Source organism: Sturnus vulgaris, chromosome 18 (assembly GCF_052056855.1).
Source record: "Sturnus vulgaris isolate bStuVul1 chromosome 18, bStuVul1.hap1, whole genome shotgun sequence".
Lineage (NCBI taxonomy): Eukaryota > Metazoa > Chordata > Aves > Passeriformes > Sturnidae > Sturnus > Sturnus vulgaris.
This window is the reverse complement of record NC_142260.1, coordinates 10,927,184-10,949,175: the sequence shown is the minus strand read 5'-3', so window position 1 is coordinate 10,949,175 and position 21,992 is coordinate 10,927,184. Positions and strand designations below refer to the sequence as shown.

The 21,992-nt window shown below is 40.8% G+C and overlaps 1 protein-coding gene across 5 annotated transcripts in view; it reads left to right on the top strand.

The window, feature by feature from the left end:
* Positions 1 to 21,992, top strand: part of HIPK3 (homeodomain interacting protein kinase 3) — a 67,710-nt gene that overhangs the window by 8,868 nt on the left and 36,850 nt on the right. For 2 of the 5 annotated variants that reach the window (XM_088175269.1, XM_088175270.1), the window contains exon 2: positions 6,094 to 7,183. In XM_088175269.1, coding sequence (XP_088031395.1) covers positions 6,096 to 7,183 — 1,088 coding nt within the window. In that variant the 5' untranslated portion in view covers positions 6,094 to 6,095. Of the gene's footprint in view, positions 1 to 4,199; positions 7,184 to 21,992 lie in introns of those variants that run through there. The other 3 variants (XM_088175271.1, XM_014884583.2, XM_088175272.1) reach the window with 3 other exon arrangements.

Here is a 21,992-nt window from a genome sequence, read left to right as displayed (position 1 = left end):
GCAATTGAGACTGGTTTGTATCACACTTAAACCAACTGATACTTTCAATTTCTGCTATCAGTGCAACATTGGTGGTGCCTGATTAAAACTACCTCCACTGTTGCACAGACCTAAGCCGGCCCTGTAACATTTTTTCCGGTGGTTAGTTACAAGTGCTGCAAGGGCAGAATTGGATCATTGTATCGTTGGCTTCCCACTGAAACTCTCTCGAGCTTGGAGCCAACCTTTGGCCTTTCAGCCTGGAGCTGTGCAGGACTGAGGTTTCATGTTGGGCAAAGGCTACGTTGGCTCAGCTGAATGCTCTTGGTGTGTGATGGGCCAAAATCCCTGAGCTCTGAAATGCATGTTTGAATCAAGAATGGTTTCTTTTGTCATTTAACTGCATCCCTTGGTTGCTGCCCCAGAACTGGGTGTTGGTTTCTTTGGTGAGGTATCATCAGCATCAGCCAGTTCTCGCTGGAGGAGTGTGTTTGTGCCTGTGCACAGAATTTTGTGTCCAGAATTGTCTCTGTGATTGTGTGAGGAAACCATTTATACAGCATAAGTTACCTGAAACACCCTGGTGCTTCCTGCTTTGCTCTGCTCTGTCCCTTCTTGGGTCACAGATGTGCTCACAGAGCTGGTTTGGAGGTGGCTGCAGGGTGGGATTCCCTGGGCTTGTATTTCTGGACACTTCACACTCTCTGTGGATATGCTTTCCTTTATAAATTGCATGAAACCTCAATTGCCAGTGCTTTGTTATTAATTGTACAGCTGGAGTGAGGGAATTCCTCAGGGTGAACAGGTCATGGGGTATGAAAGTACTTGCATCAGTACAGCTTGTTCAGCTACGTATCCAAAATAAACAATAACATAGAGGTGCTGCTACTACTGGTAATAAACTTCATCTGTGTGGAAAGAGAGGGCAACTAATTCAGCTTTGTATTTGCTAAATAACTTGAGAAGCTGGGTGGCACCTAATATAAAGAGAACAATTGTTCTACCTGGAAAAAATGACAGTAAGTACCCGTACAGTGTTTCCAAAGTGATGCATAATGTAAACAAAACATTTCCTAAGTGCCTCTGCTCAAATTGTGCATTTGCTGGGAGTTACTGAGCGCTTGGAAAGCTGCACTCTGAGAAGATGAGAGAGTTTTGGAACTGATTTTTGCCTGAAAGAAGCTGGAAGACCAGTTTTCATGGGTTACAGTGTAACTCTGTTACTAGGTGAATAGGGAATTTACTACAGCAGGACCAGCACGGTGAGTGCCCTGCTCGGGGCAGGTGGAAGGAGCTCTGTATTTTGCAGAGGAATTAAGGGAGCAGTGTGGCAATTTCTCCTGAGCTCCCCTGCAGTGGCCTTATTAACCAGTTACTTTTCCACACACCTCCCTCACTCAGTCATGTGGAAATGTCATTGTACAGTTAATTATTAATGGTGGTCAGGCCTGGAACAGCCTGTGCTGCTCCAGGTTGTCACAGTCTGCCAAATCTGTCGTGTTCCTGGCTTTGCCCAGAACTGCCCCAGAAGGCTGGAGACGTAATTTTGAGAAGTAAAGAGCATTGTTACACTTAGGTGAACATTAGCAAGATGTTAACCAGAGGTGCCTCATCTTGCTGAGACACATCTGCATGGTTTGCTGTTCAGTTTCTGTGGAGAGAAGCTTGGCTGGGGGGGACAAACTGAAATGCCTCCTGTTCACTGACATTACTTTGTGAAAATGTATTTGCTAATTTATTTAAAGGAATGAACAATGAATTTACTTAGTTGAAATATGTTTGCTTCATTACTTTGTTCATGCTTTTCTCAGAAGCACAGAATTCACAATCTTAACTTTGGTTAGAAGTCACATGTTTTGTATAGTTCCATGTTTAATAAGCCAAGTTTTCCCAGTTCTCTGTGCTTCAAACCAAGAAGACTCTTTCCTTTGGAGGAAGCCTTTCTAGAGGTGGTACCAATTGGTAGTTGTTTTGGGATAGCCTTTGTTTTGCACATTCCCTGCAGTATTCACTAGCAGTGAGGTGGGATGCAGCAACCTCCAATTGGAGAATCCAAGCTGGAGAACTCCAGAGCCAAATTCAGCTCCGTGACAGCCCAGGAGCAGTCACTGTGCTGAAGTTGTTGCCCTTTCCTTGCACTTGGGGAAGGAGAAGTGGGCTTTAAAAATATGTGCAGGGCAATGGACAACTCTGAGACTAAGACTGAAAGTCAAGTGGGAAGTTACTCGATTACAGAGGCTGCCTGTGGCACTGTCACCTGGAAATTGCACTTTTCAGTCCTTCTGATGCTTTTGCTTACTCTGCTTTGGTTTGCATCCTGGAGGGGTCTTGTAGTGCACACATTTGGTTTTTATTTCAAATTAAATTTAACTGGAAGATGTGCACAAGTTGCTTATGTGCACAAGTTGCTTATGTATGTTCAGGCTCATGTAACCTCCCTGAAGTGAGCACAGAAGATTTTTATTTCCTTTAGCACTGGTTGGTTGACTTTACACATCCCTTTCGTTCTGCTGCTGGGCATGTTAATGTAGGTGTAGTCTGACCAGCTTGTATGAGGAAGCAGGAACAGGCTCATTAAGAAGCATGCAGAAAGATGTATGAACTCAGTGAAATGTTTTGTGATGGGGCAAAAGAAGGATCCACTCTCTGCTAGGTGAAAATGTGCTGTGTATTATTTTCTTTTGCTGGGAGTCCTGATTTAAAAAAAAAGGGGCCAACAAAAACCTGCAACACAATAACTCTTTATTCTTTCAGATGTAGCTATCTATAGGATTGTATCATAACCCAAATACCTCAAAACAGTAAAAAAAAAAAGCTTCTGAACCCCTCAAACAAATCAACCCAGTAAGAAAAATAGAACCCAAAAACCAAACCATCCCCAACCACAAAGAAACTCACAACTCCAAACCAACAAAAAACCCCTTATAACACAGCAGTGCTGTTATAGTAGAGGGTGTTGTGGTATTTCCCTTTTCTCTTCAAGGTTTGTTATGCAGCTCTGTTGTGGGGATTTGTTTTCATCTGGCTGGGGGGAAATCAGTTCTGTTTATCAGCTTAGCTTCTCAAAGCAAAGGCCTCCAGCAGCTGGTTGTATTGGATAGTTCCATGCTGCTCTGATGGTTTTCATTGCATATATGTTGGGTAGAGTGTGCTGGTGTCTGAAATGCCTTCTGAGCACTGTGAGTGTCTTTAAGCAGTCTCAGGTGTAGGATGCTGCAGGGTTTTATGTGCCTGTTTCACAGGAACACCTTATTCACTGGTTATGTGGAGATACTGTAGCTTCTCCAAATGATATTGGCATCTAGAAGTGTATGTTTAGAAAAAGACAAGCAAAATGATGGGAGTAATGAAGAAGTGTTTAGGAGAAGGTAAGAAATCAGATGATTGTACAAGTCTATTTTTATTTCTGTAGAGTAAAATTTTATTTTATTAGTTCAGTCTGTCATGATTGTATCAAAGGTTGTTCTTCCAGAGTATGTTATCTTTTCTATTTCGTGCTCAATTTTCTTTCTTTTAGTGTTTTTTGAGTTGCTAAAAATGTTCTTGTAATAACTCTGTAAACATTTCTTATCTGTGAACAGAGCTGTTACTGTGGTCGGAGTTCAGGGTTGTGGAGTTTGGCCTGTGAGAAAAACACTAACCCAAAAGATGATAGTCTAGTTTTTCTTATTCAGCTGAAATTAATATTGAAGAGAAAGCTGGGACTGTGTTCCTCCAGACCTTCTGGACTGGTTTGAATAGCATGAGCTATAGAAAATTTACACGTTTTTAAATGCCAGTGGTCCTCAGAGGCTCAGGTGAGGTTTGAGTGGGCCTCTGGTTCTCCCTCATCCTGGACTGTTGTCCTGTCTTCTGAAAACATCTTTAATTTCAGTGTAGCTTTTTCAAAGTAGTTATCATCATCATCATCATCTAGTGCCCTCAACTTTGGTGACAAGCTTACACAGGCAAATACCTTCTCCAGAAGTTAAATGGAGCAGGATTTTTGCTGTTAGGTCATGGCAGATCCAGGGCAGATGGAGCTGCTGCAGCTTGGCCACATTGTCACCTGTGGGTCAGGTGTCCCCACTCCCTCCTGCTTGGAAGTGCAGGGACCTGTTCCTGCCCAGGGGCTTCATGGTGTGGCTGTGCCTCTGGGGCTGCCCAGCATTTAGATTTGTCTGTGAGTCAGGAAAGTGATTCTGGTCATCTGAACCCCCCTGTCAGCAAACTGGGATAACACATTAGTGTTAGTGTGTTAGTGTTAGTGTCCTTGAGAAGTTTCTTTGCTTTTCAAGTGTTTTTTGAGTTTGAATATTCTACTTGTTTCATGCACGTGTGTGTCAAAAAGTAAGGGGATTGTGATGAAAAAGCAAGCAGAGTAGTATTTAGTGGGAACCTCGAGAAGGTTTTAAGAAGAAAACCTCCAAGTATAATTTTCATATTTTAGTGTCTTTGGCAGATGTGGTGTTCAAGTCATCCCAGAACTGGAGGAATGGTAAGGTGCTGATAGAAGGTTTGGCTTGGTCTGAACTGTGCAGGTGCCACTGGAAGCTCCAGAGAAGCTTGGATGTATGTGTTTTTTGGGGCAGTCAGTGAGGGCTGATTTTTGGATATTTAAATTATATGATCAGGGTAAGTGATTTATTTAAATATAATTATGATCGAAAAGGAAGCAGTCAATACTTATGCACCTTGTAATGGGGCACGTTATTTAGGGGAGAAGTCAGGAGCTTGGGGAATTTTTTCCTGTGTTTTGAAGTTAATAGTTAGTGTTAAATCCTTGGTGTGCAGCAGGAGGCCAGTGGCAGTCCCATCATGTTTGGTGGTGGGAGAGCCCAGCTGCTGGCTGGTTCCTGGCTGTCTCCAGCTTCCTACACCTCTGGCTCTGAGAAAACAGCTTTGAGAAGGAGAGGGCTTTGAAGTTTTCTTCTGCAGCTGGGACAAAACCCATTAGAGGATTCTAAACGGAGGTGTTGGTATGATTATTTTAATTGCTCTTAAGATATCTAAATGTTCATTTGCATAAATCAAATCACAGCTTCAGAATAATTATGCTGTGCTTTTGGTTAGTTTTCATTTGATCAGAGTCACTGCAATGTCTAGCTCAAGTTTTATGTGACTCATCTGCAATTTAAATACCTATTACCAGAATTTTCATGTGCTTGGTATGATTAAGTGATCTAATTAAGGTATTATTTGTATTGAATTCATCTCTGGGAGCTGATCAGACTGGCATGAACCACAACTTTCCTGAGACCTTGTAGTTACACTGGGGTCCATCCAGAGACCTTTTCTTAGTATTTAGCTTAACTACATGCCAGACAAGTTTAAGGCTGGTGTTTGAAAGGTCTGGAAGGGAACACTGGGTCAGTGCCTAGAGGACACCTGGAAGGTGAACTCGGTGCCTTTACCCCCATGTCTGTGTCCCTGATACACGAATTTCTGCAACGGGGTGGAACAGAGCTCAGGGAGAGCACCTGCCTGTGGTGAATGGATTGGGTTACTGTACATCGTAAGTTACTGGAACCTTGTTGTTGTTTATGTGTACATACCCATGCCCCCTAAGTTATTTTGGGCCCCATCACATGGCTTGATCACTTTCATTTTCATCCCAGTGAAATTCTTTGATCCGTGGCAGTTGTGACATTTGTCTGTTCTTGAAAGCCTGGTGGTGTTTACAAGGAATAGGTTGGATACCTTGTGTAACTCACAATTAAGAACTTCTGAGTTATGTCATCGTTGCTAAACATTTGAATTGGTTTTTCAGTTGTGTTACTGACCACTGTGCTACTTTTGTGTGTAGAAATGGTGGGAGGTTTTAAATGAAAGTTTAATAGCACAAAGGTAGGACCCCCGCTTGATAAATGAGATGTAGTGCTCTGCTGCAGCCTAGCTCAGTCCTGTGCAACCAGCTAAAGCACTTAACTGCAATAACCTGCTGCTCCTGTGGGCACTGGTAAAGTGTGAGAGCCTGGTTCTGGCCACAAGAAACTAAATAGAAAACAACTTTAGACCGACTCATTTGGAGAACATAATCGTGTCCTGATTTTTCTTTTCGAAGTAGCAGCTTCTGGAAAGCTTGGAAATGTACATCATTTTTCACTTGTTTTTTTTTTTTCTCTCCCCCTGTAGGTATGGCCTCACAAGTCTTGGTCTATCCACCATATGTTTATCAAACCCAGTCAAGTGCCTTTTGTAGTGTGAAGAAACTCAAACTAGAACCAAGCAGTTGTGTGTACCACGAAAGAACCTACCCACAAATCTATGTGAATGGTAAAAACTTTGGAATTTCTCCCCACAGGGTTAGTACTTTCTTTCAGACTAAAAACCCATTCGATAGACCTCGAGGACAGAGCTTTTGGTTGCAGTCAAATGCTGTTGCTTTAAAAAATCCTGCAGGTGCTACAAAAGCGTGGGCGCAGCAGCCTGGGCTGGAGGCCCCCGGGGCAGGGACACAGGGAAGGCGCTCGGATATCCTGGAAGGAGCCCAGCGATGTGGATTGAAGCGTAAGAGCGAGGAGCTGGATAACCAGGGCAGCAGCACCATGCAGATCGTGGATGAGCTGTCCCTGCTGCCTGCAATGCTGCAGACCAGCGTGGCCAACCCGGTGACGGTGGTGGCCACGGCCGCCGCCTCCAAGCAGAGCGGAACCGGCGGGGATGGAGATTACCAGCTGGTGCAGCACGAGGTGTTGTGCTCCGTGAAAAACACCTACGAGGTCCTGGATTTCCTGGGACGAGGGACCTTTGGACAAGTAGTCAAGTGCTGGAAAAGGGGGACAAACGAGATTGTGGCAATCAAAATCTTGAAGAACCATCCTTCGTACGTGCGCCAAGGGCAAATAGAAGTGAGCATCTTAGCGAGGCTGAGCACTGAAAATGCTGATGAATTTAACTTTGTGAGAGCCTACGAGTGCTTTCAGCATCGTAACCATACCTGTCTGGTCTTTGAAATGTTGGAACAGAATTTGTACGACTTCCTGAAACAAAACAAATTCAGCCCTCTGCAACTGAAAGTAATAAGGCCTATTCTGCAACAGGTGGCCACTGCACTGAAAAAACTAAAAAGTCTGGGTTTAATCCATGCTGACCTCAAACCAGAGAACATTATGTTGGTGGATCCAGTTCGGCAGCCTTACCGGGTCAAAGTCATAGACTTTGGGTCTGCCAGCCATGTATCAAAGACTATTTGTTCAACTTATTTACAATCTCGGTATTACAGGTAGGTGTCTCTTACTTTGTTTTTTTTTTACCTGTTGTGGAACAAGGTTTTAGCATTTCTTAAAGTCAATGGCTTAAATAATTACTCCTCCAAGTAACTTGTAAGAATAATTTGGAAAAGATAAACCATCTAGGAATGTGACAATTGTGTAGTTGGTTGCCATTTTGAATGTGAATACTTGCTTTGAATGTTTTTATAGTGTTGTCTTTTTCCTGGAAGTACGTTTTGTATTGCTCTCTGAAGTCATCACATACTGTTATTTTGAGACCTCTGCAACTGTTCAAAAGGAAAAGAAAAAAAATTCTCTTTCACTTGCTTGTTTAGGCTGTCCTTCCAGCCTTCCTAACATGATGGATTTTTTTCTGTAAGCAGCTGGACAGTGTACTAGAAGTGCCATGTTTCTATATCCTGTTGCCAAAGATTATGTAAATGCCTCTGTTTTTCTCCAGCACTTGTAAATATTTTCCCTAGTTCTTAGAAACTCCATTCTGACTGAGTGCCTTCAGCAGCTGTGGAGTTCAGTAAACTTCTGGAGTTAGGGAGTGATGGGATGCTTAAATGTTTAGGGTATACCAGAGGGACATTTAAAGTGATTTTCGTATATGGTTGCATTCTACTTTTGCCTGAAAAAGGATGCATGCTTTTGATAGTTTTGTTTGGTTATTTTTTAAAGCTTTCTTTGAATTGTTATCCAATCTGACTGGCATGTAAAAATTATCAATATTTAGTCCTTTTGTTTTTTCTTATAAGGTAAACTTGTCTTGATTGGAGATCTTTTTCAGTTCTGCTTGGCATCATTGGCAGTAGTATGTGCTGTGTGTTGCCTGTCTCAGATTCAGTAAGAAGCCAGTAAACTAGGACAATGAGTACTTTGAAGAAAATTTTAAATATTTTACAGCTATTCATGCTGGAAGTGAAAACTTCTGCAGTGCAATTCTAGGCTTGATGAAATTAGTGATTGGAGTTCATGCCAGAGGAATCTATTTTGTGACTGTAGCTTGTAAACAAGAATGCTTCATGTACAGTGCTCACATAGAATATTCTAATTCATCACCTGCACTCTCTATTACTTAATTGCAAACTGCAGCAGAGGATTTAAAAACTACACGAAGTTCATCAACAGAAAGCTAAATTGGGAAACATTATGGATTGATGCATGTCCATATTATACAAAAATATATACGAGAGAATAAAAACATAAGTAACTTGGGAGTTCATTTTGGTGTAAAAGCTGTACACTAATTAAGACACTGTGGTTCAGGACAAATCTGGCCAGGCTTGCAAAGATGGCAGGAATTCTGAGAGGCTCTGGACAAGTACAAAAGTCTTACCTTCAGCTGGCCTGTACAGAATAATAACCCAGCAGATACTCAAGATGCATGGTCTGAGAATGTTTCCCTACCTGTTTTGGCTTTTGATTTATTGAAGCAATTGCAGATTATTGTGAGCTATTGCCATTTCCCCTTCTCCCTCCCCAGGAACTGGCAGAGGCAAGGCTGTGCACAGCCAGGCTGGGTGGTCCTATTGTAGTACTTCAGCCTCAACTAACTACTCAGCTTTTCTTTTTTTACTCTTCTGTTTCAGATGTCTCAATAGACAAGATACTGTTCTTTTTTAGTTGCCTACATAAAAATGTAGTAGCTGTAGTTCATTTTACTTGGCTTGATGTTGCTTTGCAGCTCTCCATAGGATTCTGGCATGTTTATGGGGTTGGGCAGGATCAGTGTGGCAGCTCCTTGGCATTTTGAACGCTTGTATTGCACTCAAGTGTGAGTAAAGTGGGGTTCCCTGTGGGTGTTTATTCAAAAATACCATCCCCCCAAGAATAAGATTTGTGGGTGCATATACTTGTCTTGCCTCAATGTTGAATGATATGGACTCATATGGCACCTGCACCTAAAATTTCCTAGTTATTATGCTTAAGTGCTTTGTAAATATTCAGGCTTCAGTGGCTCATATTCTTTGTTTTGTGTAGTTTTATAATCCTTCTATAAAGTAGCATCTAAGTCAGTAATGTTTGAAAATCAAAAGGACATAAAGGGAAGAAAAATGGTTAGGGTCCATCTACTTGAATATTTTTTTTTTAATATCTAAATATTGGTTGAGATAATTTTGAAAAAAAATCCAAACAACCATATTTCAAAATTATTTTCAACAAAAGTTTTTGCTTCTGAACAGGTTTTCAGCATGCTGGATTTCATCATGGATGCTTAGCTCTCTACCAGTTGTGTGATTCCAGCTAACTTTGTGTAGCCTGGCAGTTCCTCAGAGTTTCTTCCATTGGAAGCACAAGACTAGTGTAAATAATATAAAAAAGTAGGGGTTTGATTCAAAAGGTTTTAATATAGATGATGCTAGGGAAATTTGAAGCAGAAAGTCCTAGAGAAAAATGAGAAGGGCTTTCAGAGAATATCTTGTATTGAGATGGCATTTCTTTTAAGAGAGGTTGTGCTTTTTGTCAATCAAATAAAGAGCAGTTATATATAAAATATAACTGTACTTACACTATGAAATGTTGAAACAAGTTTTACCAAATTGAATAAAGAGAAAAGGTAGTTTGTTGTTGTTTGGTGGGGTTTGTTGTGGTTTTGTTTTTTTTTTTTTCCCCCCAGTCTGATCATTGCTTCTGTTTTTTTGTTCCTGTGACCATAGGGAACTAATGGTCATGAGAATGTAGAACTCCCCAAATTCCAGTGTTAGGATGTTTATTTTGAATTCTAATGTCACTATTTTACATTTGTAAGAGGAAGTGAGTAATGAGTTGGAAAAATGAGTAATAAGAGGATTAGGACTTAAGGAGGGGAACATAATGTAGCCAGGAATGGATAATGGGCTGACTTACCTTAGCCTGTAGCAGGAGGAGAGGTGGGTGACCTAATGATGGCTGTTGGAGACATCAGGTACTTTTGTGTGAGGAGAGATCCTAAACAAGTGAAACTAACTGAATTTTAAAAGAGTATAAGCTAGCAGAAAAATGGAGACTCTATGGAGCAATAATGACTTGATATTTTCCTGTTTCTGTTTCAGCTTTGTCAAGCACAGAGGAAATAAAAAAATGGTTTAAAAAGTTTGAAAAATAGATTTTGACATTTTGTTACCTTTTGGAAGCTCCTGGTTGTTGTATTGCTAGAAATTGAGTGTGGGTATGAATAAATACTAGCTATGATACAGTGTCTGAAGTCACAGATGATTTTTTTATTTGTTTTAGAGATCAGATGTTATTCTCAATGCTCTTTTCCCTGAAAGGCAGTGTCTGTGCTTACATGCTCTTTTTATGCTGGTCTGGATTTTAATAGCTGTGGACTAGAGAGATCTGGTATTTGAAGCCCTTTTCTGCTTCTGGCCTCACACGTTAAGACTGCTGACCTTTTATGAGTGATCTAAGGAGGTAAATTACTAAGCAGTGTGTACATTTTCAAAAGAAAATACCCTTACATACAGCGTAGGTGATCAGGCTTTTATCATTTATGGAAATGGTATGAGAAGTGTGTTGCTGTTCTTTTGGTCAACTGTGCCTCAAATTTTGAAAAGGGGAGTGGTGCATCCCAAATGGAAAGCAGTGCAAGCTGTGAAGGAGGAGAATCAAAACATCTGTTTCTAAGTCTGGTCTCTTGTGCTCATCTGTCGAGGCAGAAAGTTTTCCCAGGGCATGGTGTTTCTCTCTGGAAGTCATTTTCCTTTGTTTGGCCTCTCTCCTGAGCTGAGATGCAGTTGGGAAAGCACGTATGAGAAGAGAAGCTTCAGAAAGGCTGTCTGCAATGGGCAGCAGCCTCCAAGAGGAGTGGAGTGAAATGGTCAAGGTGGTGCTGCCCACCTGCTTCAGGCAGCCAGGTTACCTTCCCTTCTGTTGCCATGGGAAGCAGTGGTCTTCTCAGTGCATTGCATTCAGGGGTAGCTCTTCAGGGAATTACTGCCTAATTTTTTTTTTTTCAAGGGGAATCACCTTTGTATTGATCTAATTTGAGTTGTCTTCCTAAGGGGATTTTGAAGATGAGTCTCCAGTAAACCTTACCAAACTCATCATTCATAAAACCCTCTAATATTGTGGCTCTGCCAGTAGTCATTGCAGGCGTAGGAGTGAGCCTGCTCGTCATTGCAGGCTCCCAAAGGGAGTTGAACAGTGGCTCATCATCTGCCCATGTAGCTGCCTCCATGGTTATTTCACCTCCTGCCTCCAAAGAAAACATCATCATCTTTGTGCTGTGTCAGATGATATTGCTGGTAGAGTGCAGCTGGAAGCTTGACTGAAAATGTGGTTTGAGGATAAGCACTTGGTTTCCCGTCCAAAGGATGTTCCTTTTGGCATCCAGGGGTCTGCAGGCAAACTGTTGTTTATCATAGCCAAATTCATTGGGAAAACAAAACGAGTGGGAAGCAATATATCTGATCTGCAGATTAAACTGGGCACCAGCTGGGCCCTGTAGGCTGGTGGGCAATTGCAGTGATGTGGCAGAATGGAAGGTGTCTAGTTAGTAAGGGATGCTCGTAGCTCAGGAATGTTTTTCTGTTCCACTGGTGACAGCAGTAAGAGATGATCCTGGCTATCCAGCAGTGCACTCATAAGGAAAAGCAAGTGATGTGAGTAGATGCACTCCGTGCAGTCACCCTATTCCAGAACTGGACAGTGATATTCTCCCTCCAGCCTTCCAACTAAGGGTAGTTGCAAATCAACAGACTCGTTCCAGACAAAATGCCAAATGTCAATAGTGTTGCAACGGAGCTCGGAGAGATGGAAAAATTGCTGTTGGATGTGTTCCTGGTGGATGAGAGCAGGCTTTTCCCCCTCTCCTTCTCTTACTCTCCTCTCCCATGAAGATCAGAGAGGACAGAGGAAAAGTGATAATAATTGTAGTCTGTGGTCACGACGCTGTTTTCACTTGCCCAGTCAGTTCTGGTGCAGCTCAAAGAGTGATTTGGTCTGATATGGGCTCTTCTGTTTTAAAGGGATTTGGAAGAAGAATAAAGTGGTTGAGCTGTGTGGTTTAATTTCTACCCGTGGGCTGGGCTCAGGAGGGCTCTGTGCGTGCTCTGAGGCTGTTGCAGCAGGACAGCTTTTTATTTATGACTTTTGCAGCTTCATGCTAGGTTTCCGAATAAACCACCATCAGCTTATGCTGGCTTTTTCCTCCCTCAAATTTATGCAATTTACTTCTTGTTCTCCTTTCTTACATGCATTCCTTCGAAATTAGAAAAAAAATTCTCATGGCCATAAATTCCCAGAGAGGCTTGTTTTCTCCCTGGCCTTTGTAACTTGGTTAGACATGGTCCTTGTCACTCCAGGGACTCCTGAGAGCACGAGGTGACAGTGACTCTCCCCGGAGAGGGGGTTTTGGGAATTGAATGTTTTCTCTCTGTATGTTGGGTTCTTATGACTCAGTAACACCATTGCATCCGAGTAACTCGGGGATTATCTTCCCCTAATATCAGATCTGCATACAGCTTCTGAATATTTAAAATAGCAGTTAAAAATCTGTATACAAATAAGCATCTCTCTTAATACAGCTTTTCTTTAAAGCAGTGAGCAAGGGGAGAAGTTGTGCAAAACTGACATCTCGGGAAGCAGCTGCTGCCTTTTCAAGTTCACCCATTGCTGTCACATACTTGAAGCTTCTGAATGAGCTTTATCTAGAGTGGGGTGTCTTGGGGTTTTTTCTCCTTTCACAATGCCTAAAATTCTTGCTCAGTATTTATTAAATTTTGGGGTTGGTATGTTTAAATGAGAAACAAAGCTCTGTTAATCAATTGATTTTTCTGTCAGTTTGGGAAGCGTGGTGCGAGAACAAGCTAAAAATGCCTCTGTAAACAACTTACACTTCAACATGCTAGCAGATGTTATTCTATCACTTTGAACTGTGCATCACTGAAGTGTATTGGGATATCTTAAAATAGTCAGGGGTGGTGGCCAGGAACGGTAGACTTCTATAGATGGTGAGGCTGTTTTGCTGCTGCAGTGAAATAAGCCAGAAGTACATGCTGCTGAGGTCGTTTGCTTGCTCAAGGTCAGCCTGCTCGAAGTCAGCTGCTCTGCTGTGAGCATGGTTACTGTCAGTGCTCTATGGAAGAGAGTCCCGATAATGTAAGGAATTGCTATTACAAGTGAATTGGGACACTTAACAATTTTTTTTCCCCTTCTTTCAAGTCGCAGAGCTGCGGCTGCTGGTTTATTTCCTTATCTGAGCAAACGGAACTTAATGTCAAGATAAGCTTTTGTGGCTTGTGTCTGTGAACAAATTGTTTTATTGATTTGGCAAGACTTTGTTTGTACTTTTTGCATTCTGTTCATTAATTGTTTTATTGAATTCCCGTTTTAAACTTCTACTTCATGATTAATAGGACCTAACGAAAACCATTACGAGTATCATCCAGGAGTGGCAATCTTAGCTCATCATAACTTCATGTTTATGTTGCTATTTAATAGCAAATGTATTTTCAATTCTCTCATTATTTTCTAGTCAACATAACATAAACATAATGTGATCTCTAATACCTTATTATATTCTCTGTTCATAGAAGCAGAAAACAAGAGTGGTTTTTTTTGATAATGGTGTTTTTGGTTTAATGTTTGGGATTTTATTTTTAAATTCTGTAGAAAAGTGTGTCAGAATTACTTTAATTTTGCAATTTGTTTTTTTTTTTTTTTTTTTTTTTTTAAATCCTTTGTGAAGGTCCAGAGGAGAATCATAGGGATGGGAGTGGATGAAAAGGCATCCAGCCTTCATAATGGGTTTTTTCCCAAGCTAGAGATTTTCTGAGTAACATAGTCTGGGATAACAAATGAAGCATTTGAAGGTACCATGTACCTGCTAGAGATTGTAGTAATGTCAGCCCAGATTTCAAGTTAATCATGATGACTGGAGCAAGAATGTAAATCAGAGTTCAGATGAAGGTTCTCTTAGTCTTTAGGTTGCTTCAGTTGAACAGAAGGGAAATCCTTTCATGATTTTCAAGGCAAAAGAGTTCTTGGTTCTTGCTCTATTTCATTTCTGCTGAGATTGAATGATAGACCTGTTTGCCATGGCTAAAGTTTTGGGAAGCAGCTTTTATTTTTCACACATTAAAATAGATCTCCTGAAATGTGATCCTTTATTTTTTCACCGCACTGATATTTAAGTCACAAAGATCTGTTCATGGTACATCTGTGCGTGTGTGAGCGTGGCTGTATCAGATATCTGGAGTGCAGAAAATACCAGTGCTATCTGCAGTGCTGTATTTGTAAATATTGTGACAAATTGCTCCCACTGGGACTCTCTTGCAAATGTGGCTGTGCATTCGTGCTGTAAGAGCAGGTAGCACTAGATCTGAATGAACACAATGGAAAGGCTCTGCACCAGCCCCGACATCCTTGGCTTCGAGGGAGAGGGGATTTGTGGGCTCCTTCTGCATCCATGGCATCCTCCAGGAGTGAGCAGCATGGAGCAGACATGTGGGAAGTCTGTAGACTGGAAAATCAAGTGCAGATCGATATGTGAGCATGTTTAGGACACTTAACACTCATGTGAAGTCAGACCAAAACCAGCAATAAAATACTGGAATTAAAAAGCAAAATGCTGACAAGAGAAGAAGCCTCTTGTGAATGCAGGCACTGATTGGAAAGTGGTATGGTGTCTAGGATAAAAATAACTGTTTGGGATGTAATTGGGTAAAATTAAAGTTTGTATAAAAATAAATTGCCTGAAATGTCTGGACTGTTAAATTTTATACTGTATATTTGAAGGTCCTTGGTCCTAGAGTGCTAGCTAATGTTTTCAAGGTTTTGGTTTTTTTTTGTTTGGACTGTTAATAAAACAGCTTCTAACAAGTGAAATGGGATTAGAGGGCTGGGAGAAACAAGACAAGAGAATTTCACTGATAAGATTTTCAAGCAGTTGCATTTTGAGACTATGATGTTACCTTAAAAACATTTCCCCCTTTGTAAATACCAAGGATATTTCAGTTGTCCCAGGACAGTGCAGCAGTCTCTCACAAAATATCATCTCTTTATGTGGTTACCTTTTTTCAGAATTGCACAGTTGAAATTTCATTGGTATTTTGAATGCCTTCTTGGCATTCAGGGTTTTTCCCTGGTAGCGAATCTTTAAGTATTCAAAATGTTCAAACCACCCAATACTTCATGATGAAATCTTTCAAAAGAGTACACTATTGTTTCAAATGTAGTGTGCAAAACATTTTTTAATTTTCAAAATTAATGTGAATTTTAAATATATTTTAATTGCCCAAAATTGTTTCTAGGAATTGAATTGAAGTAGATTTTACCCTTATTTTTGTTACTTTCTTTCAATAAAACATAATTCCCTGACAACTTTCAAACATGTACAGTTCGTGGCTTTTTTGAAAAACTGCTGGCATCACCTCACTCATGTACAAGGCTTTTGTATAAATATAACACTATACTAAACTTTTGTACTGCATATTATTGGTTTTTTATCAACTGAATAACTGTTAGGGTGTGCTGTAGGTCATAGATCAGTAATAGCACTTGATGCTTGCCAAAAAGATACGATGGCAAAAGCCATGTTCACACTAATAGTATTTGGATGTTGTTCTTGGTGCCTTTTTTTTTGAACCCCATTAAATGTTTAAATTTTTGAGCTCCTGAATTTCTTACTCTTCCACGGCTTGCCATCCAGTCAAGATCCAGTTTGTTTGTTTTAATTAAGATTATGCTGTATGTCTACACACATTTTGATGAGTGTTTTTAATACCTTGAAGTATTCTTCAAGAATACAAAGAATACAATGCCTGCCCTGAGCCTCTTCTCCAGGTTAGACACCCCAGCTCTCTCAGCTCCTCCTCATAGGATTTATGTTCCAGACCCTTCACAGCTTGGTTGTCTTTCTCTGGACACACTCCATGTCGTGCTGGCTCAGCATTGTGTGGACATGCAGCTGGTTTTGGACACTTCACCTCTCTGGAAAAGTAGCTAGAAGTAGAGCAGAGGGCCTCAGCATTTTTGGTAACAAGAGCTGGAAAGTAGAACAGGAGGATATAATTTGTAGATTATATGGTATGGCTGCTGACTGCTTTGGTTTTCATATAGCCTTGAATTATTTCAACGATTTCCAGTAAGAAAGTATTCTTAAATTGAAAGCTTTCCTGTGCACACAGAGTAGCTGGGACAGTTTTGTAGCTGATGTCTGTGACTGTGCTGTCTGACTTCTGCAGAGAGAGGCACTAAAAAAAGTGGAGTGCTAACTGATTATGAAGTTTATTTCTGCTGCTTTTGAGCTGGTCTCTTGGCCCTGCCATGAACTGTGAGTCTTCTCTCACTGAGTTGGCAGTGATCTGATTTTTTCTGACCAACACCACTTCCATTCCTAGTGTTGTCTCACTTTATGTAATTTTCCTATTTGATGTAGTGTTTAATATAGGCAGCAGTTGTTTAGCTGCTAAAAGCCTACCAAAAAAAAGTTAGGAAACTAACTGGTATTTAACAAGGGAAAAACCCTGCAACCTTGCAGGTTATTACATAGTAGGATAATTAGGAATTAGCTTGTGTCATTAGTGCCCCAATACTCCACCCTGCCTGTGGAATGACTGTCCCACAGGGATGGTTGCTTGTGGAGTGGTGCCATTTGGGATATTAAATTTGTAGCCATGTCATTGCCTTCCTGAAAGAACAATTTCAGGATTGCCGAAGACAAATTAGCACTAATTTTGTTCCAGTTAATCTCTACACACCACTTCTTCTGAGGTTATGATTATTAAGCATCCACGTATATAAAGCAACTTTTCTTCTTCATGTGTCTGTCTGTAGCATCATTATTAGACTGTGTACAAATACCATCAAATGGCTCCCCACTGACTCTGTTCTAACAAAGAAGTATCTAATATAAAATTAAAAGAGAAACCCCCAAACTTAGTCTAATATTTAATTTACTAAACTGGATTGAGGTCATGCCCATACGTGGTTTCCTGTTCTGCAGGTATTTTTTGACACTTCAGCATTTTCATTCTGATCTTGTGTGAGACCACTGACTCTTGCAGGCTTGTATGAAATAATGCCAGTGCAATACCCTTCAGCCACTTTAACCAATGTGTGTGGGTCACATTCCCCCAAGACACAGAATGTGGATCCATATAACCATTTCAAAGGAGCTGGTGTTGCCTGAACGTGGAATGCCAAATGCATAACAACAACCTCAGCCCTTCCTTCTCCTTTACTGACACAATGAAAATTCTAATAGAAGTTAATCACTTTATAATTAGTGCTGTTCTCTCTCCAGACACAGGAGACCTGCAATTTCCTAGTTTTAGTATGGTCCTTGTTTTGGGTTTCCATGTGTTTCTGATGATGGGTGCCAGGCTGAGGGCACTCAGGGGAGCCAGAGACTGTGACAAAATGTCTTGGAAAAGCTTGTGTGTCAGTTTGTGGTTGCTGAAGTGTGGCAGAAAGCTGCTCTACTTGGTGGTGTGGTGATGGTTTATTTGTACATCCCACCACTGTGTATTGTACACATGCATGCTCTCAGTCCTTGGTCAGAGCTGCATCACTCCTGTACTTTAAATATGTATTAAATTGGATGTAATAACTCGTTTCTCTTTGCTATTGTGCTTTGATTTTAGCTTTGCTTTTTAAAGTTGGAAAGATATTTTCAAACGTTTTTCCCTTTTGTGTTTTTTTTTTTTTTTTTTTGACTGTGCCTTAAGAGACGTCTCTTTCCTTTGTGAGACAAACTTAACATTTTGTCAAACATGTGTTTTACATGCTTTGAGGTAAAAGGCAGTACACGGGTTAGTGTGTTTTAGCAAATCAAAAGTGCAAGTGGTTTAATGACAGTCATTGGAGTGGATTCATTCTGCAATTTTTAAGTTGCAGTGACATAGCTTAATTTTTCTGCTGCATGAGACAGTGTCCATTTAGTTCCTCTTAAAGATTCTTCAAGTGTTTTGAGTTTTTCACGAGAATAGTAACAGATAAATTTCTGAAATGTCTCTGTGTATGTTGCACCTCTGGCTTTCCAGTGGTTGAGCTGTGAGGACAAGTGAAAGCACCTGTTTTGAAAGTGGACTGTGATCAGCTTCTTGGAGGGGGCTTTTGGTGGCCTGCACTTGCACTTCTGAAATGGGCACTGCAAGAAACTCCTGCAATAAGAAATCTGATGTTTTCTGGGTGGGTGTAATCTAGTGGGGATTTTTGGAAAAACTTCAGAGCTGACCTCTGAGCTTTTTTTGTCTGACTGATTAATGTACATAAAGTGTCTTTGTCCCAGTACCACTGAACCTTCAAGTACTTCAACCCAAATCTGACAGGAGATGAAAATCCCCAAGGTGCCATTGCCACAGATATGAACAGCAGCTGCAGAGTAGAGGGAACATTCAAACTAGTGACTCCTGCAGGGTGAAAAGGAAGAAGCTGATAGCTGTCCTTGCTGTTTTGCAGTAGCTATTTGGCAAGTCAGTGTGTGCATAGCTCTGGATAACTCAATAATACATGTGCTGCCTTTGTATGCTATAGAAAACAAAACAGAGATTGAGGGCTGTTCATTGTTGTCTGGGGACAGTAGTAGTGCAAATTTGAAGAAACAGCAACAGCGAAGTGTAATTAAGTGCAGTGGTTGTTGATAGGTTTGTTTACATTTGTGTGGCATGACAGCAGATTCTCTTCTTCAGCAGAATGTGGCACAAGTGCTAGAAGCTTCCTGGCCTCTGAAGTGGAAATAGTTTCCTGATGTTGACTAAGAGCCTGTGTTCTTAGTTCTCTCTCCAGCTCATTGCTCAATGCTTGCTTCTCATGGCACTGCCACTGCAAGAGGAACAAAAAGCTCTGCAGACGGGGCAGGGAGCCTTATTTAAAAAAAAACAACAAACCAAGACAAAACAGCTGTACCCCCGCAAATGCAAACAAAGATCCCTCCACCCAGCAACCAAACCAACCAACCAACCAAAAAGCCACAAACCCCCAAAAGCAAAGGACATCCCCACCCAAAAAATGTATTGGGAAATGGCAAGGGAGTGCATGCTCAGAGATAACTGTAGCTGTATACACCTGTACTTAAAGGGTTGTCTCCTCACAGCAGTGTACAGCTGTATTTCATTTTTCTTCTGTTAGGTCCTTTGGTTGGGTTTTTAACCATCCCGTGAAGAAAAAAATACTTTATAATGTTCTGCTTGCTTTAACTAGTATGTAGTATCTTGTGCCAAATTCTGTAGGTCTGAGTAAATATCTGAAAAATTAAGATTAGCCCAGATTGTTCTAAAACATACTGCAATGTGGGGTTCTTCACATATTTCTACTAAGCACTGTCCTTTGAGCAGGAAGGAAAAGTTCTTTGTGCCTGTAAATTAACTTCAGTGGGAGTCATATTTACGTTGTTGATACAGCATGATTAGTTGTGTGCTTGGGGAATTCTTCCATCACTTGCAAGTGTGTGGGTCTAGCAGGAGTGGAGGTCAGTCCTGTTCTGCCTCCTGCTAAACACCAAGGGTCAGCATCTCCCAGCTCGGCCCTTGGGGCACGGAATGCACCTGGACAGGGGGTGTTGGAACAGCTCCCTGCTGCTCTGGGTCAGCAGCACCGTGGCCACAGTCCCTGGCTAATCTGTGTAATTATTTTGAGTATTTAAGTATCTGCAGTTAAGCAGCCAGGCTTTGCTGCCTTAATAACATCTTACGCAATGGGACCCTTCCCACGCTCCGGGCTCGCTGGAATTCCAGTGTGCCCGAGAGGTGGGAGTGCAGAAAGGGACTCTGTGCAATTAACAATATTTTCTTTTGCAAGTCAAAATATCTATTTGGTTTTGCTTTTTTTTTTACATTGAATGAACTGTTGCATGTTCCTAGAGAGCTGGTGGCTGAAAGGGATTAATACCCTAGGTGTTAATTTATGATGTGGTTTAACACTGTCTTTTATTTTTTGTCAAACTCAGCTTTTAATTTAAACTGGATTTTAAGGAAAATATTTTAATTTTTCTACTTTTCATTTATAATCAGACTAAGTTTCCAATTTGTTTTTTCTTTTTCATTAGCTCTAGTCTTTTTTGATTTATTGGACTCAGGTGTGGGTTGTCTAAGAAAAAGGCAAAAAATATGTCATGCTTTGAAACCTGATTGTGTAATTTCCATAATTGACGATGTTTTTGATACATTTTAAAATAATAGAAATAAGTACTTGACACACATTTAAGTGATCAACAAACGTATCTCAAGTAGACCTAGATGGCATTACAATATAATTTCCTCTGTAAAGGGGGAATCTTCCTATGCTCAGTCTCATTTTTTTTCTTTTGTCAAACATAATCCATTCAGTAAAAGAAGGGATGAGGCAGAGGGCTGTCTCTAATAACTTCATGAAGAATGTCAACTCAAAGATGCAGTCAGTCTCCAGTCCCTGTAACACATTAGTTATTTTTTTGTTGTTTATTTTCTCTTCCATTTTTCTTTTTATTAATGACATACTGCACTTCTCGCCTGGAGAAATTGAGCAGTGAAACTCCCCAGTGTAGTTCTGTTTTATGAAATAGATTCTGTATTTGCTGTGTGAAAAGCTCCTGATGAGGAGCTGCTGTGTGGTGCAACAGGCAATTTTATTGCATGAGTGACCAGAGCTTTGAAATGTGATCACTGGCTGCTGATGTTGCTGAGGCAGACAAGAGCCCGGCAGAATAGGGTAAATTGTTTTGGAAGGATGGCTGATGAAATTTCCAAGCAGCCCTGTGTCAGTACAGTGGGCAGCACTTTCTGCCAGTGCAGAATGAGGAAACTGTAACTTGGGAGTCCTTTGTGCAGCCAGCACATTGGCCCGGCCCTAACAAACATGTTTTCTTTGGATTGTGTTCCTTGTGTACTTTAACCTTTTTGGTTATTCCCCTTTGGCCCTTCCTAGGGGTGTTTTGGGGCCCTTCATTAGGGAGACCCGTGCCCTGTCTCCCAGCCGGCATTATCAACACCAGGAAACACAGAGTGTTGTTGGGAGACGAGGAAGGAAGTTAGACTTCAAAATTCCCCACTTTGGAACCAATTCGTTTTTTTTTTTTAATTGTTTTTGTTCCTGTTACTAAGCCTGACTTTAAAATAAATTCCCTTTGTGTGAAGTACAGTAGTAACAAACGATGACGCCATTCTCGGGTTTTTTTTTTTCAGTTTCTTTCTGATTTTAGTTAGATGCTGCAAATGGAAATGAGATTTTAAAAATGAGGGTTCTGCTTGTATTGACATGGTTCTTGATGATTCCATGAAAGCAGAGAGGTCAGAAGTTCCTCTTCCTTGTTTACCTCTGTGTTACCATCTCACAGAAATGTGAGGCTGGGGGCTCTGCAAAGGTGAGTGGTGCAGGATGGGGTGCATTTCCCTGAATGCAACTTTGTGTAGGAAAGGTTATCTTGAAGAAAGTTATTTCTGTTCTTTTCCTATCTAACATCTCTTTGTAAAACTTGTGTCTTGCATGTGCTGAGAAATGGGTGGGGAAAGTGAGTGTACATATCTGAGGGTTGCTTTTGATAAGAAAAATGTAAACATTTTCATGAGAACTATTTGCTGAGAATGCAGAGCTGGATTTGCTTTCCCTAGAAAACATCTGAGAGTTGAGTTCCAGGCAGTAGTAAATTTTCGCAGTAAAATTGAATCGTCTTTAAACTAAAAAAAAAAATCACCAATGTTGAAAATCAGATGAGAGGTTCTTGGTTGGCTGCTAAATGTATTTAGCCTTCCAACCTGTGACTGATGTATGGTCTAATTTCATTAGAACAGGTAATCCTGTGTCATGCATCTCTTGAATGTTCTTTGCAGCAGTTTTTTTTTAGAGCACTTTGGGAACAAATTCGTGATGAGCTTGGTGTAATAGTTGCACACAGGATAAAGAAAATGGCTTATA